The sequence below is a fragment of the Ursus americanus genome, chromosome 7 (assembly GCF_024610735.1).
Source record: "Ursus americanus isolate L20-20 chromosome 7, mUrsAme1.1.p, whole genome shotgun sequence".
In the NCBI taxonomy this organism is placed as follows: domain Eukaryota; kingdom Metazoa; phylum Chordata; class Mammalia; order Carnivora; family Ursidae; genus Ursus; species Ursus americanus.
The window spans coordinates 1,422,958-1,435,288 of record NC_142133.1 but is presented as its reverse complement, the minus strand read 5'-3'; the positions used below and the strand labels follow the sequence as shown (position 1 = coordinate 1,435,288).

The 12,331-nt window shown below is 42.8% G+C and overlaps 2 protein-coding genes across 3 annotated transcripts in view; one reads left to right on the top strand and one right to left on the bottom strand.

Annotated features, from left to right (window-relative positions):
* The window catches only part of SEPTIN10 (septin 10), a 59,593-nt gene extending 52,278 nt beyond the window's left edge, over positions 1–7,315 (bottom strand). Inside the window, exon 1 of one of the 2 annotated variants that reach the window (XM_087863222.1) lies at positions 6,795–7,315. In XM_087863222.1, the coding sequence (XP_087719348.1) occupies positions 6,795–6,821 (27 nt within the window). In that variant the 5' untranslated portion in view covers positions 6,822–7,315. The remainder of the gene's footprint in view (positions 1–6,794) is intronic. The other variant, XM_045771623.2, reaches the window with a different exon arrangement.
* Positions 7,316–7,446: 131 nt separating this feature from the next.
* Positions 7,447–11,974, top strand: SOWAHC (sosondowah ankyrin repeat domain family member C). The gene has a single exon (XM_045771778.2). It carries the CDS (start codon positions 7,654–7,656, stop codon positions 9,292–9,294), a length of 1,641 nt encoding a protein of 546 aa, XP_045627734.2. The 5' UTR covers positions 7,447–7,653; the 3' UTR covers positions 9,295–11,974.
* The last annotated feature ends 357 nt before the right edge of the window (positions 11,975–12,331 follow it).

The following is a 12,331-nucleotide window of genomic DNA, read 5'->3' as shown; positions in this document are numbered from 1 at the left end:
TACAAAATCATATTTATTTAAAAGGTATTTAAAATTAGTTTTTAATCTTTTATTTATGTTGTTGAGACTATAAGAAATGTGATTCCTATTTCTGTGATCTTCAAATCAGTAGCAGATACAAATCTTACAAGGTGTTAAATAAATTTTTTTTTAAGATTTTTTATTTATTTGACAGAGAGACACAGCGAGAGAGGGAACACAAGCAGGGGAAGTGGGAGAGGGAGAAGCAGGCTTCCTGCTGAGCAGGAAGCCCGATGTGGAGCTCGATCTCAGGACCCTGGGATCATGACTTGAGCCGAAGGCAGACGCTTAACGACTGAGCCACCCAGGCGCCCAATAAATTTTTGAAATAAAGCATCATTTAAATCAAACTTCCTTCCACATATGAGAAGAAAGTGTAAAAATCAAAGTTCTTACTGAGAGAGCTCTGAAAATCAGGTATGTTGTATTAGGAGTACTTAAAATCTTAAGCAGAGAAAATTAGATTTAATACGGTTAAAAATGGGGGTTGATACATATTCCTGAAAGAGGAAATCTATTCTGTAGTAAAATGTAAAATTTTTAAAGCACTGCTCTCCCACACACTAAAATACATACATACATACCAATACAAATAGGTAGTCTGGGACTATGTCAGGATCAAAACCAGTCTGGGAATACCTAAAATGTATGACATTATCTGTGTCCAGCCTGGTGGAAGGTGGAGCTTCATAAAAGCATAAATGCAGACCAAGAAATAGCTCCTGGCTGCCTGTAAGAATTTATAATTTATGCATTTAACATTCAACAAGAATAAAACAATTCAAGGTGAACTTATTTTCCACATAAAGAATAAGCAGCATCTGTCCTCAACAATATATAATCACGGCTATGAAGGATACAAAGAATATTACAGGTTGCTCTTCCTGAAGACAGATCATTTAATAGAGGAGAAAAATGCAAGGCTCATTAAAACTTAATTGATGCAAAAAGTTAAGTAGCAATACAAAACATAAGTCAGGAGGTATTACAAGGTAGCATATGACTAAGCGGCAAATGAGCAGTACAACAGATTGTCAAGGATTAGGATTCTCTGGGAAAGCTTCAGAGAAGGTGGGACAGGAACCTGGTCTTTCATTATCCTATAATGATTATAGGATCTGGATCAGTGGGAAAGAAGGACGTATCTCCAGGTGGAGAAATGGAAACACAACAAGGCACTGAGGTGGTAATTAATTCCAGGACATGGAAGTAAAGAATTAAGAATCACAACTTTGAAATAGAAACTAAAAAAAAGAGGAAAGCCTATAAGATACAAATATTATCTTCACTGAAGGATAACTAAAAAAGAAACATAAAAGAGTTCAGAAACATTACAACTGAAAGAGGAATTCAAAATGCAGATAAGAGTTGGAGAAAATTCAGACACCATTTAGAAGTTTTGGGAAGGATAATCTGGAAAAGCAGGAAATTCTAAGTGCTTTTCTCAGGAGACAGAAAAGATAGTCAACATTATTTCAAGATCTACTATTGCAGTCAGCAATAAATAACTATACAGTTAAGATCTCTTGAATCATAACACTTATGCAATTACTAATAAGGGACATGAAGGAGACAGTAGCAGAAACAATATGGCCAAGAGCAAATCTCACCATCACCAGCTGTAATTCCTTGAGCAAAATATGAAACTTCCCTGAGTCTTGATGTTCTCCTCTCTTAAAAAAAAAAAAAAGTCTGAAAACCTGAGTATCAAGTGAGATTAACATAGCTCTTTAAAAAATAAAGGCAGAATGAAAATGAAAATACAACATACCTAAATTTGTGGGACATAGCTAAAGCCATGCTGTGAGGGAAATTCACACCACCAAGTCCATATATATTAGAAAGGAGGAAAAGTCTCAAATCAGTGATCTAAGGTCTACCCTCAAAAACTTAGAAAAAGAAGAGCAAAATAAACCGAGAACAAGCAAAAAAAAAAAAAAAGGAAATAAAGGTAAGATCAGAAATAAGTTATATTTAAAATAGGAAAACAATAGAGAAAAAAATCAATTAACTATAAAGCTGGTTCTTTGAAAAGACAGATGAAATTGACAAACTTCTAAGCAAGATGGACCAAGAAAGACAGAAGACACAAATTAACCCTATTAGAAATGTTACAGGGAACATCATTACAGACCCTGAAGACATCAAAATGATAATAAAGGGAATATTATGAACAACTCTATACACATAAATTTGACAACTTGGAAGGAATGGGTCACCAAATCACCCATTACCACAATTCCCCCAATAAGAAATAATATTAATAGCCACATAACTACTAAGGATTAATTAAGTCTGTAATTCTAAAACTGTAAAAAAGAAACCTCCAGGCCCGGATGGTTTCACTGAAGAAGGCTACCAAACATTTAAAGAGGAATTAACACCACAAATTCTACACAATCTCTTCTAGAAAAAGAAACGGAGGGAACACTTCCCAATTAATTTTATGAAGCGATTATTACTCTGACACCAGACCAAGACAATATAAAAACCTACAGACCAATATCCCTCATGAATTGAAAGAACATCTACAAAAAATCTACATCTGTGATGAAAGACTGCTTTCCCCTCAACATCAAAACAAAGCAAGGGCATCTATTCGTATCGTTCTTATTCAAATGATGCTTCAAGTCCTAAGCAGCACAAATAAGGCAGCAAGAAACGGCAAACAGAAAGAAAGAAATAAAACGGTCTTTATGCGTAAGTGACACGATATTCTATGAAGACCATCCCAAGGAATCTACTAGGAATCCCAACTCCAAGAATAAATTAATTCAGCAAGGTCAAAGGACACAAGATAAACACAAAAATCAACTGTATTTCTATATGTTAACAATGAATATGTGCATGATAAAATTAAAAATACAATTTACAATTGCTTAAAAAAATGAAATGGGTGTAAATCCAACATGCAAGACTTGTATGCTGAAAACTACATAATGCTGATGAAAGACATGAAAGAAAATGTAAAGAAATGGGGAGAGATATCATGTCTGTAAATTAGAAGACTCAACATACTAGAGATTTTAATTCTCCCTAAATTGATATACAGATTTAATGTAATCCCTATCAAAATCCTAGCAAAATTCTTTGTAGATATAGACAAGACTACTCCAAAATTTATAATGAAAGGCAAAGGTACTATAATAACCAAAATAATTTTTGAAAAAAGAAGAATAGGGATGCCTGGGTGGCTCAGTCGGTTAAGCATCTGCCTTCAGCTCAGGTCATGATCCCAGGGTCCTGGGATCAAGCCCCGTGTTGGGCTCCCTGCTCAGCAGGGAGCCTGCTTCTCCTTCTTCTCCCTGCCTGTGCTCTCTCTCGCTATCTCTGTGTCTCTCTCTTTCAAATAAATAAATAAATAATCTTTAAAAAAAAAAAAGAAAGAAAAGAAAAAATAAGAATAAAGTGAGAGGTATCAGTCCACTCTATTTCAAGACTTATACAGCTACAAGAATCAAGACTATGTGCTAATTGGGACCCAGAAATAGATCCACACAAGTATACTCAACTTGTTTTTTGACAAAGTGCAAAAGCAACTCAATAGAGGACAGATAACATTTTTAACAAATGGTGTTGGAGCATCCACAAGCCAAAAAATGACACTTGATCTAAGTCTTACACCTTATACACAAATTAACTCAAAACATGCCATGGGCTTGGGGCTCCTGGGTGGCTCAGTCAGTTAAGAGTCCAACTCTTGATTTCAGCTCACATCATGATCTTAGGGTTAGGAGATGGAGCCCTAGAGGGGGCTCCACCCTCAAGTCTACTTGAGATTCTCTCTTTCCTTTCCCTCTGCCCCTCCCTCTGTTCACACTCTCTCTAAAATAATTAAATAAAATCTTTTTTGAAAAATGGGTCATGGGCTTAAATGTAAAATAGTAAACTATAAAACTTTTAGGAAAAAAAATGAGAAAATGTTTGGGATCTAGGGTTAGGCAAAGAGTTCTAAGGCTTCACACCAGAAGTATAATCCATTGGAGGAAAAATTGTTAAAACAGATTTTATCAAAATTCAAAACTTTTGTTCTGCAAAAGAGCCTTTTAAGAGGACAAGAAAAAAAAACAACAGACTGAGAGAAAAACAGCTGCAAACTACATATCAAGAAAGGACCAGCATCAGACGTATTTTTAAAGAAGAAAAAAAACCCTCTAAAATCAACAGTAAAAAAATCCAATTAGCAAATGCTAAAGAAATGAAGAGACACGTGTTGTGAGGAGTACTAGGTGTTATATACAACTAATGAACTGTTGGACTCTACATCAAAAACTAATGATATGTTGGCCAACTGAACATAAGAAAAAAAAAAAGAAATGAAGAGACATTTCACTGAAGAGAATATGCAGATGACAAATAAGCCCATGAAAAGATGGTAAACAACGTTAACCATTAGGGAAATGCAGATTAAAATCACATACCTCTCATATATACACATATATCTATCAAAATGTCTAAATAAAAAATAGAAACACTAAGTGCTGATGAGGATATGGGGAGACTGACCCCACATACATGCTAGTGGGAATGTAAAATAGTGCAGAAACTCTGGAAAACACTTTTAACAGTTTCTCATCAAAACTAAACATGCGGGACACCTGGGTGGCTCAATCGGTTAGGCGTCTGCCTTCAGCTCAGGTCATGATCTGATGGGAGTCCCGCACTGGGCTCCTTGCTCAGTGGGGAGCCTGCTTCCCCCTCTGTCTGCTGCTCCCCCTGCTCTCTCTCTCTGTCTCTCTGACAAATAAATAAATAAAATCTTTAAAAACAAAACAAAACAAAACAAAAACAATAAACCTAAACATGCAACTGCCATGTGAACCAGCAACTATACTCCTGGGCATTTATTCCAGAGAAATGAAGATTTCTGTTACATGACATGTTACTGTACTGGAATGTTTATAGCAACATTATTCCTAGTAGCCCACATTGGAAACAACTAGGTCTTCAAACAAAGTGTAGTACATCCATACCATGGATACTACTCAGCAATTAAAAGGAGCAAACTAATGATACATGCAACCAGCTGGATGAAATTTCCAGAGAATTATGCTCTGAATCCCAAAAAGTTCCATACTATGTGATTCTGTTATATAACAGTCTTGAAATGAGAAAATTATAGAACTGAAAAACAGATTAGTGGTTGTCAGGGGCTAAGGAGGAAGTGGGAAAAATGAATATAAATGGACAACCTGAGGGTCCTGGGATAATGGAAAGTTCTCTATCTTCACAGTATCAATGGCAATGTCCTGGTTGTAGTCTTGTACTATGGTTTTATAAGATGTAATTATTGAAGAAAACTGGATAAAGGGTACAGGGGATCTCTGTTATTTACCAACTGCACGACTACATCTGAATCCTCAATTACCTCAAAATAAAAAGTTTAATTAGAAAGGTAGTATTATTGAAAAAAGTACAGCAATTGACAAGAAATCCAACACCAGTTAAAGGAAGTGCTCTCTTTAGCCCGTTTGATTCTGAAGATTACTCTGAATCACAGTTTATAAAACACATTATCCTCACCTACACATGCACACCAAGCAACTGTAACACAATTCAGACAAAAACTGAGATTTCTCTAAACACGTGATGAAAGTCGAAAGAGACCTGGGCTGTATCAGGTATGTCGAAAAATCCTTATCCAGGCTCTATCAAAGAAATTGGCTGTATAACTTCCACACATCTCCTTACCTCTATGGCTACAATTCAAACTCTGTTCCTACTATCTAAACTAATTTAGGAGATTGCTTAGACCAGTAGCTCCAAAACGTTTTGGTCTCAGGCCCCCAAAGAGCTTTCACCTACCTCGATTAAAACCATTAATATTTACAGTATCAGTAATTAAAAGAGAATTTTTTTAAAAAAGACAAGTACACATATTAGCCCTCAGAATGGTGAGGTCATTCCACCTCATGTAGTCTCTGGAAAACTCAATGTATACTCAGAAAGAGGGTGAAAAGGGCAAATAATTGCTTGGTATTGTTATGAAAATAATTGTGACCACACTTTAAGAAACACTGGCTTACTATCAAATGAGGTAAATATTTAAGTGATTTTAAAAGTATAAAACATTGAACAAATCATTGAACAAAACATACATTCTTTTAACGTTCAAGGGTGCCAAGGCAAAAAAAAAAAACAAAAAACTCAAATCCTCATGGAGGACAACTTGGACAAGCGCACAATTGGTAAAAAGAGGCAGCTTCTTAAAGTCCAAGGAAGCTGGGCTCCAGTGAGTACAGTAAGAGAAGCGAGTACAACCGTAAAATACTACACCACTATTTTATTAATCTGCTCTGTGCGTCCAAAACCGTTATAAAAATGATGGACCCACAATCGCTGTTTCAGATTTAACTTCTGGCGAGACAAGGAAGCAGGGCAAAAACTTCCAGCCACTCCAGCACCGCACTCTCAGCGAGCTGTGGGGGTCCGCCCTGGGCCCCGCTTCTGGGGGCGAGCGACGGCCCCGCCAGGCGTCTCCCGCGCTGCAGCAGGAGAAAGAGCACCCCTCCTCCCCACCCGGGTGGGACCAGCCGGCCGCGGGAGCCCGGGAGCACCAGGCAAGTGGGCAGTAGGGGCCGAAGAGGGACGCGGCTCACAATCCCCGCCTGGACTGGACGCGGCCGGGACTGGGCTGCGGGCCCCGAGCCCCAGGCGGAGGAAATTACGCTGGGACCCCGGGAAAGGCGGGGCGGGGGTCCTGGGAGTCGGGTCCCGGGGGAGGGGGAAGCGCTGGGCAGCGGAGGGGGCGTGAGGGGCCGACCGGGACTCACCAGGTGCCGCGCCACCTCAGAGGTCATGGTTCCGAGCGAGTGCTGAGCGAAGGCGGCGGTCCCAGTGAAGCGGGGATCTCAGCCCCGGCCCCCGAGCCGAGCGTCCCGACCACTAACGGAGCGAAGGGGGGCCGGGAGGGGTGGAACGCGCTGGGCGAGGGCCGGAGGCGGGTGTAACGGGCGGGGCCGGCCTCCGCCGGGGCGTGGGGGAGGGTGGTAGCGTTGGGGGGGTTGTCCGGGGAAAGGGGAGGAGCAGCCAAGCCTAGTAGCCTCAGTGACGCGAGGGCGCAGAGCCGGAGGGCGGAGGCCCCACCAGGCGGGGCGCGCGCCATTAACCACGCCAAATCGTTGAGTGCGCGCGCGAAGCGAGCCTCTCACAGGACTGCCCCTCGACGTCTCAGAGAACGACAAATCCATGCAGGGGGAGGGTGACTGGAGGAGATTCGGGACCTGAGGAAGAAGATGCGAGGAAACAGATGTTGCCGGCCAGCGAACAGCAGCGGGCGGGTGCAGTGATTGTGGACCCGCGCGAAGGCCGGAAGTGGGCGGGCCATGGGGCGGGGAGGGGGCGTGCCCGCCGGCGGCCGGCGGGAGCCGAGCTGGCGGCCAGCGCGGGGACCGGAAGTGGGCGGGCTCGAGGGCGGGATGCAGCCGGCGGGGGCGGGGCCGGCGGGGGCGTGTTCGCCCGGGGCGCGGCCCCAGTAAGGCGGTGGCGGCGTCTTCTGCTGTGGACGCCCTGGCGCGGGTCCTGAGGAGCCATCCGATTCAACTCTACGTGGGTCAGAAGCCAGCGTTTTGAAGCCCGCCGAGATGGGGCCCGGTTGAGCCGCCCGCCGCCAGGCCAGCAGCGTGGCTAAGGATGGAGGGGCCGGCGGAGCTCAGCCCCGAAGCCGTGCTGCGCTTCCTCTCGGAGCGCGGGGGTCGGGCCCGGCACGCCGAGCTGGTGCAGCACTTCAGGGGTGCCCTGGGCGGCGAGCCCGAGCAGCGCACCCGCGCCCGCGCCCTTTTCAAGGAGCTGGTCAATGCTGTGGCCACGGTGCGCACCGACCCTGCCGACGGTTCTAAGTATGTGCACCTTAGGAAGAGGTTCTTGGAGGGGGCCCAGCCGTCCGAAGCCGTGCCCCCGCGGGACCCGCCCAGCATCTCGGTGACTGCAGAGCCCGAGTCCAGCAGCTGCGCCCCGGGGGCGCCCGACGGCCTGCTGGAGACCTGGGACAGCGGCCTGTGCCCAGAGGCGGCGTCCCCCGAGGCGTCCCCGAGTCTGGGTTGCGAGCCTAGCGATGGGGAGCGCCCGGCCGCAGCGCTTGGGCAGCTAAGCCCGGCCGGCGAAAGCCGGAACGGGCCGCCCCTGAACGGCGGGGCCCGGAGGAAAAACTCGCGGCGAGACGTGCAGCCTCCCCCCCGGGGACAGGTCCCCGGGCCCAGCGAGGACCTAGCGCCCCCAACCCACGGCTGCGGGGAGGTGGACTCGGGCAGCTCCCCCGGGGCGGTGACCACCCCAAGGTCTACCCGCCAGAACCTCCGGGACCTTGTGATGGGCAGCTCCCCGCAGCTGAAGAGAAGCGTCTGTCCCGTGGGGAGCAGCCCGGGAAGCTCCTGTGGGGGAGTACGCGGCAAAGGCGGGGGCGACTCAGACAGCGCATCAGTGGCTTCGTCGTCGGCGGAGGAGGAGAGCAGCGGTGGGGGTTCGGTGACGCTGGACCCTCTGGAACACGCCTGGATGCTCTCAGCCTCTGACGGCAAGTGGGACAGCCTGGAAGGGTTGCTCACCTGCGAGCCGGGCCTGGTCGCCAAGCGAGACTTCATCACCGGCTTCACCTGCCTGCACTGGGCCGCCAAGCACGGCAGGCAGGAGCTCCTGGCCATGCTGGTCAACTTCGCTAACAAACACCAGCTGCCAGTGAACATCAACGCCAGGACAAGCGGAGGCTACACTGCCCTGCACTTAGCTGCCATGCACGGGCACGTGGAGGTGGTGAAGTTGCTAGTGGGGGCTTACGACGCAGACGTGGATATCAGGGACTACAGTGGGAAAAAGGCCTCTCAGTACCTGAGTCAGAGCATCGCGGAGGAAATCAAGAACCTGGTGGGAGCTCTGGATGAGGACTATGGAGAGAGTGCCACTGGCAGCGGGGGTGGGCGCTGGAGGCTTTCAAAGGTGCTCCCTTCACACCTCATCACCTACAAACTCTCGCATGTCCTGGAGGATGGAGGGGATCATCACCATCACCACCACCACCACCACCACCACCACTTGACTGAGGGGTGGGCTGGAGGCAAAGCAAAGGATCCAGGTCGCAAGGCCCCTGGCAGCTCTAGTGGACGAATAAAACCCAGACTCAACAAAATCCGCTTCCGGACCCAGATCATCCACACTACACCCTCTTTCAGAGACCCGGAGCAGCCACTGGAGGAAGGGGAGGAGGAAGAGGAGGATCGGGCTCTTAAAGGCCACTCATCCTCATTCAAATTGAGGCCGAAGTCCAATGTATTTGGGTAAAAATAATTTCTTTTAGAAAATTCTAGGTTTATTGGTCTTCAGGAATAGAATACACAGTGCAGGCAAGCAAGCGAGACCAGAAAAGAGGCTAAATTCTGCATTCTTGCTTGGGAAGTTGGAATGGGTGGGAGGAATTCCTCCTGCATTCTGGGTGAAGTAGGTTTCCAATTGATTTCATCAAACCTTCCCCCTAGGCCTCTTTTCCCTATGCCACCCCTCTGCCCTGGAGTCCCTGTTTCTGAGGACTGGAAATGTGTTTAAATTGGGTGTACAGAATTGATGATTGAGGGTTCCTTTGATTTTACCATTACTGGATGCCATGCAAAATAAGGAATATTGCACTTTTATGTTTGTTTTTAAAAGTGTTTACTCTTCCAAGAGCAACAAGAAATGCAAGTTGTAATGAAATTGTTAAGTGTGAACAAAACTACACACTGCCCTGGTTTTTTGTTTTTTACTAACTGCATTTACCTTTTAAAATACTACTGAAGGTCAGTTCAAAGTTGAAAAGTGAAAATACTATTTAGAGAATAATGTGAATAAAAATGGTATCCTGTTTGTATTGTAAGTAGTGCTCAACTATTTTTTTTAAAAAGCAATTTCAACTTTAATCACTGAACTAAAGAAGTAGGCAACATTCATTTTTGAGGTAATCTATAGTGTGGTTTCCTCTTAACTATCTCTAGTATCACTGCACTCAGTGTTAAGGTACATTATTAATAACTACACAAATTTTTATTTAAAGAGAACACTTAACCTATGGTACTTTTAAGTAAAACGTTGCCTTTGGTTCCAATTCTCACTCATTTGTTTTGCTATTCTAAACGTCTAAATTTGCCAGAGTTTTAATTCCAGGGATCATATAACCATTGGTTCTATTTGACATGACCCTATTTAGTGGTACTTAGATGTGAATTGCCTACAGAAGCTGTTTCTGATTTAGAAGACTAGCAAAAATTGGCATAAATGTTAGTGAGCCTATGCTTCTGTGAAGTAATTATTAAATCAATGATTCTCACATAAGGTACACTTTTTATTTTAGTAATAAAGTACACTCATAGTCTGTGCTTTGTAGCAATGTTTGCAAATGTTTATAATACTAAAGACTTTCAATTTTCCAGTTTCCTTGAATTTGTTAGAGACGTACAGTGAAGTTATTGAAAAGCTGGAGAGTAAATCTACCCAGTAAAAAATAGCACTTTATAAAAGGGAAAAGAGAAGAGATGGACTATTTCTTTATTTAAATGCTGCTGGCTATTGAATTCTTTTGTATATAAGTGAAAAATACCTTTCATTAAGATTACAGAGTTAAGTGTAGTTCTTAATTACATTTCATTCAAATATGTTAGGGTAAACATCTATATAATTATTATAGAATTTAACTCACAAGCATATTAAATCAATTTGTAACAAGATTCAGAACAACTTTGTGGGAGATTAATTCTAACAAGTCCCTCTCCCTTAGTCTTTTTGGTCTCCTAACTGCTGAAACATAAGTTCCTGCAGCCCACAGAGGTTAAGGAGTGAGTTAACAGGTTACAGAGTGAATGAACCAGTATATAAATGGCACAGAACTGCAGAGTTTTAGAGAGTTCTTAGATCTTTACTTTCCCAAGTCGGAGAAATTTGTACCACGTTTGTCACACCTTTCTAGATAGCAATTGAATTTGTTTAAAGACATATCAGAAATATTCACATAAAATATATAAACTATTATCTGTTGTGTGCCTTTTTGTTTTAGGATTATGTATATATGAGAAGCACTTTTATCCATACATATGGGTAAAAACAGTCTAATTTTGTATAAATAGAGGTTCCTTGAAGGTGAAAAGCAGTCATTTGTTTGGAATCATGTGCACATTGCCTATATCTAGTGCAGAACAAGCTATATAACTTCCCGCCGAGGAATCTTATATTTCATTGACATATAAAGCTAAAGTGAACTATAAAAAGTAGATACTTCAGAACCATCTAAATGTTCTACTGAAGTCAATATTAATCTCAAAACGTGTATATTAGTAACTAATACACAGTGCACTAATACACATATTAGTAACTAATTGCACAAAATCTATAATTTACTGTATCTTCAAGATTGAGTCAATACTTCATTTAACCTGCTTTTCACACTAAAGATTTTAACTTTTCCAATAAAATCTAACTTTAAATTTTCAAAATCAAATCATTCCTGAGGGAAACTACTTCTAGCATTCCTTGTCATGATGTGCTTGTGTGCAATAAGTATAGCATTTTCAGCTACTTAAACTAAAAAATAAAGAGGGATGTAGAGTTTCCAAATTGAGATTATTAAAAGCAAATGATATGTGTAATTCGATTTTGTGGAGTTGTGTCTGCCATTAATGGAAATATATATGTCAATTACTTAGATGTTTGTTGATATGAAACTGTGTGGGGTAGACAACCCAAGTATGTCCATGCGTTTCTTATAGGTACACTTGAAACTAGTGAATGTTTGGTCACAATTCGCTTCACTTTTATGGTATGTAAAATGCAGCTAGTTTATATAACTTGAAAATCTGGTACTATTTTATTCATGACTGAAATCTTGGGAGTCCAGGATGCCTTGTCTCTTATTTTTTAAATGAGTGAAATCTTGGGAGTTTATAGAGTGTATAATTTGTAAAAGTTTGTTTTGTGAAAATAAAAGATTCTCACTACATTTTTTCTCTGAATTGTCTAAATCATTGTAGTCCTTTATACTTCTTACCTGTGTAGTGTTCTATAGTTCACACAGTGCTTTTCGAAGTTTCCAGTGATTTGATCCCTCTCCTGTCCCTTAAAGTTGATAAGGGAATGAAGTTTGATGGTTGTTCAGGGTCAGGAAGTAAATGGCAGCTAGGTAAGATTTGAAGATTCAGTGCTTTCCTACAATATTTTCTGCACTTCAAATTGCCAAATTTGGGCAAAACTACTGTAGTTTGGCTTCAGTGTTGGAGGAATCAACTTGGACAGAAGGTAGTACCTTCACGACTACCTTTAAAAAAACAAAAACAAAAAAACATATAGTTCATGCACA

Excerpts from the sequence above, each read along its gene's own strand:
- SOWAHC (XM_045771778.2), top strand. The coding sequence starts at position 7,654 with ATGGAGGGGCCGGCGGAGCTCAGCCCCGAAGCCGTGCTGCGCTTCCTC.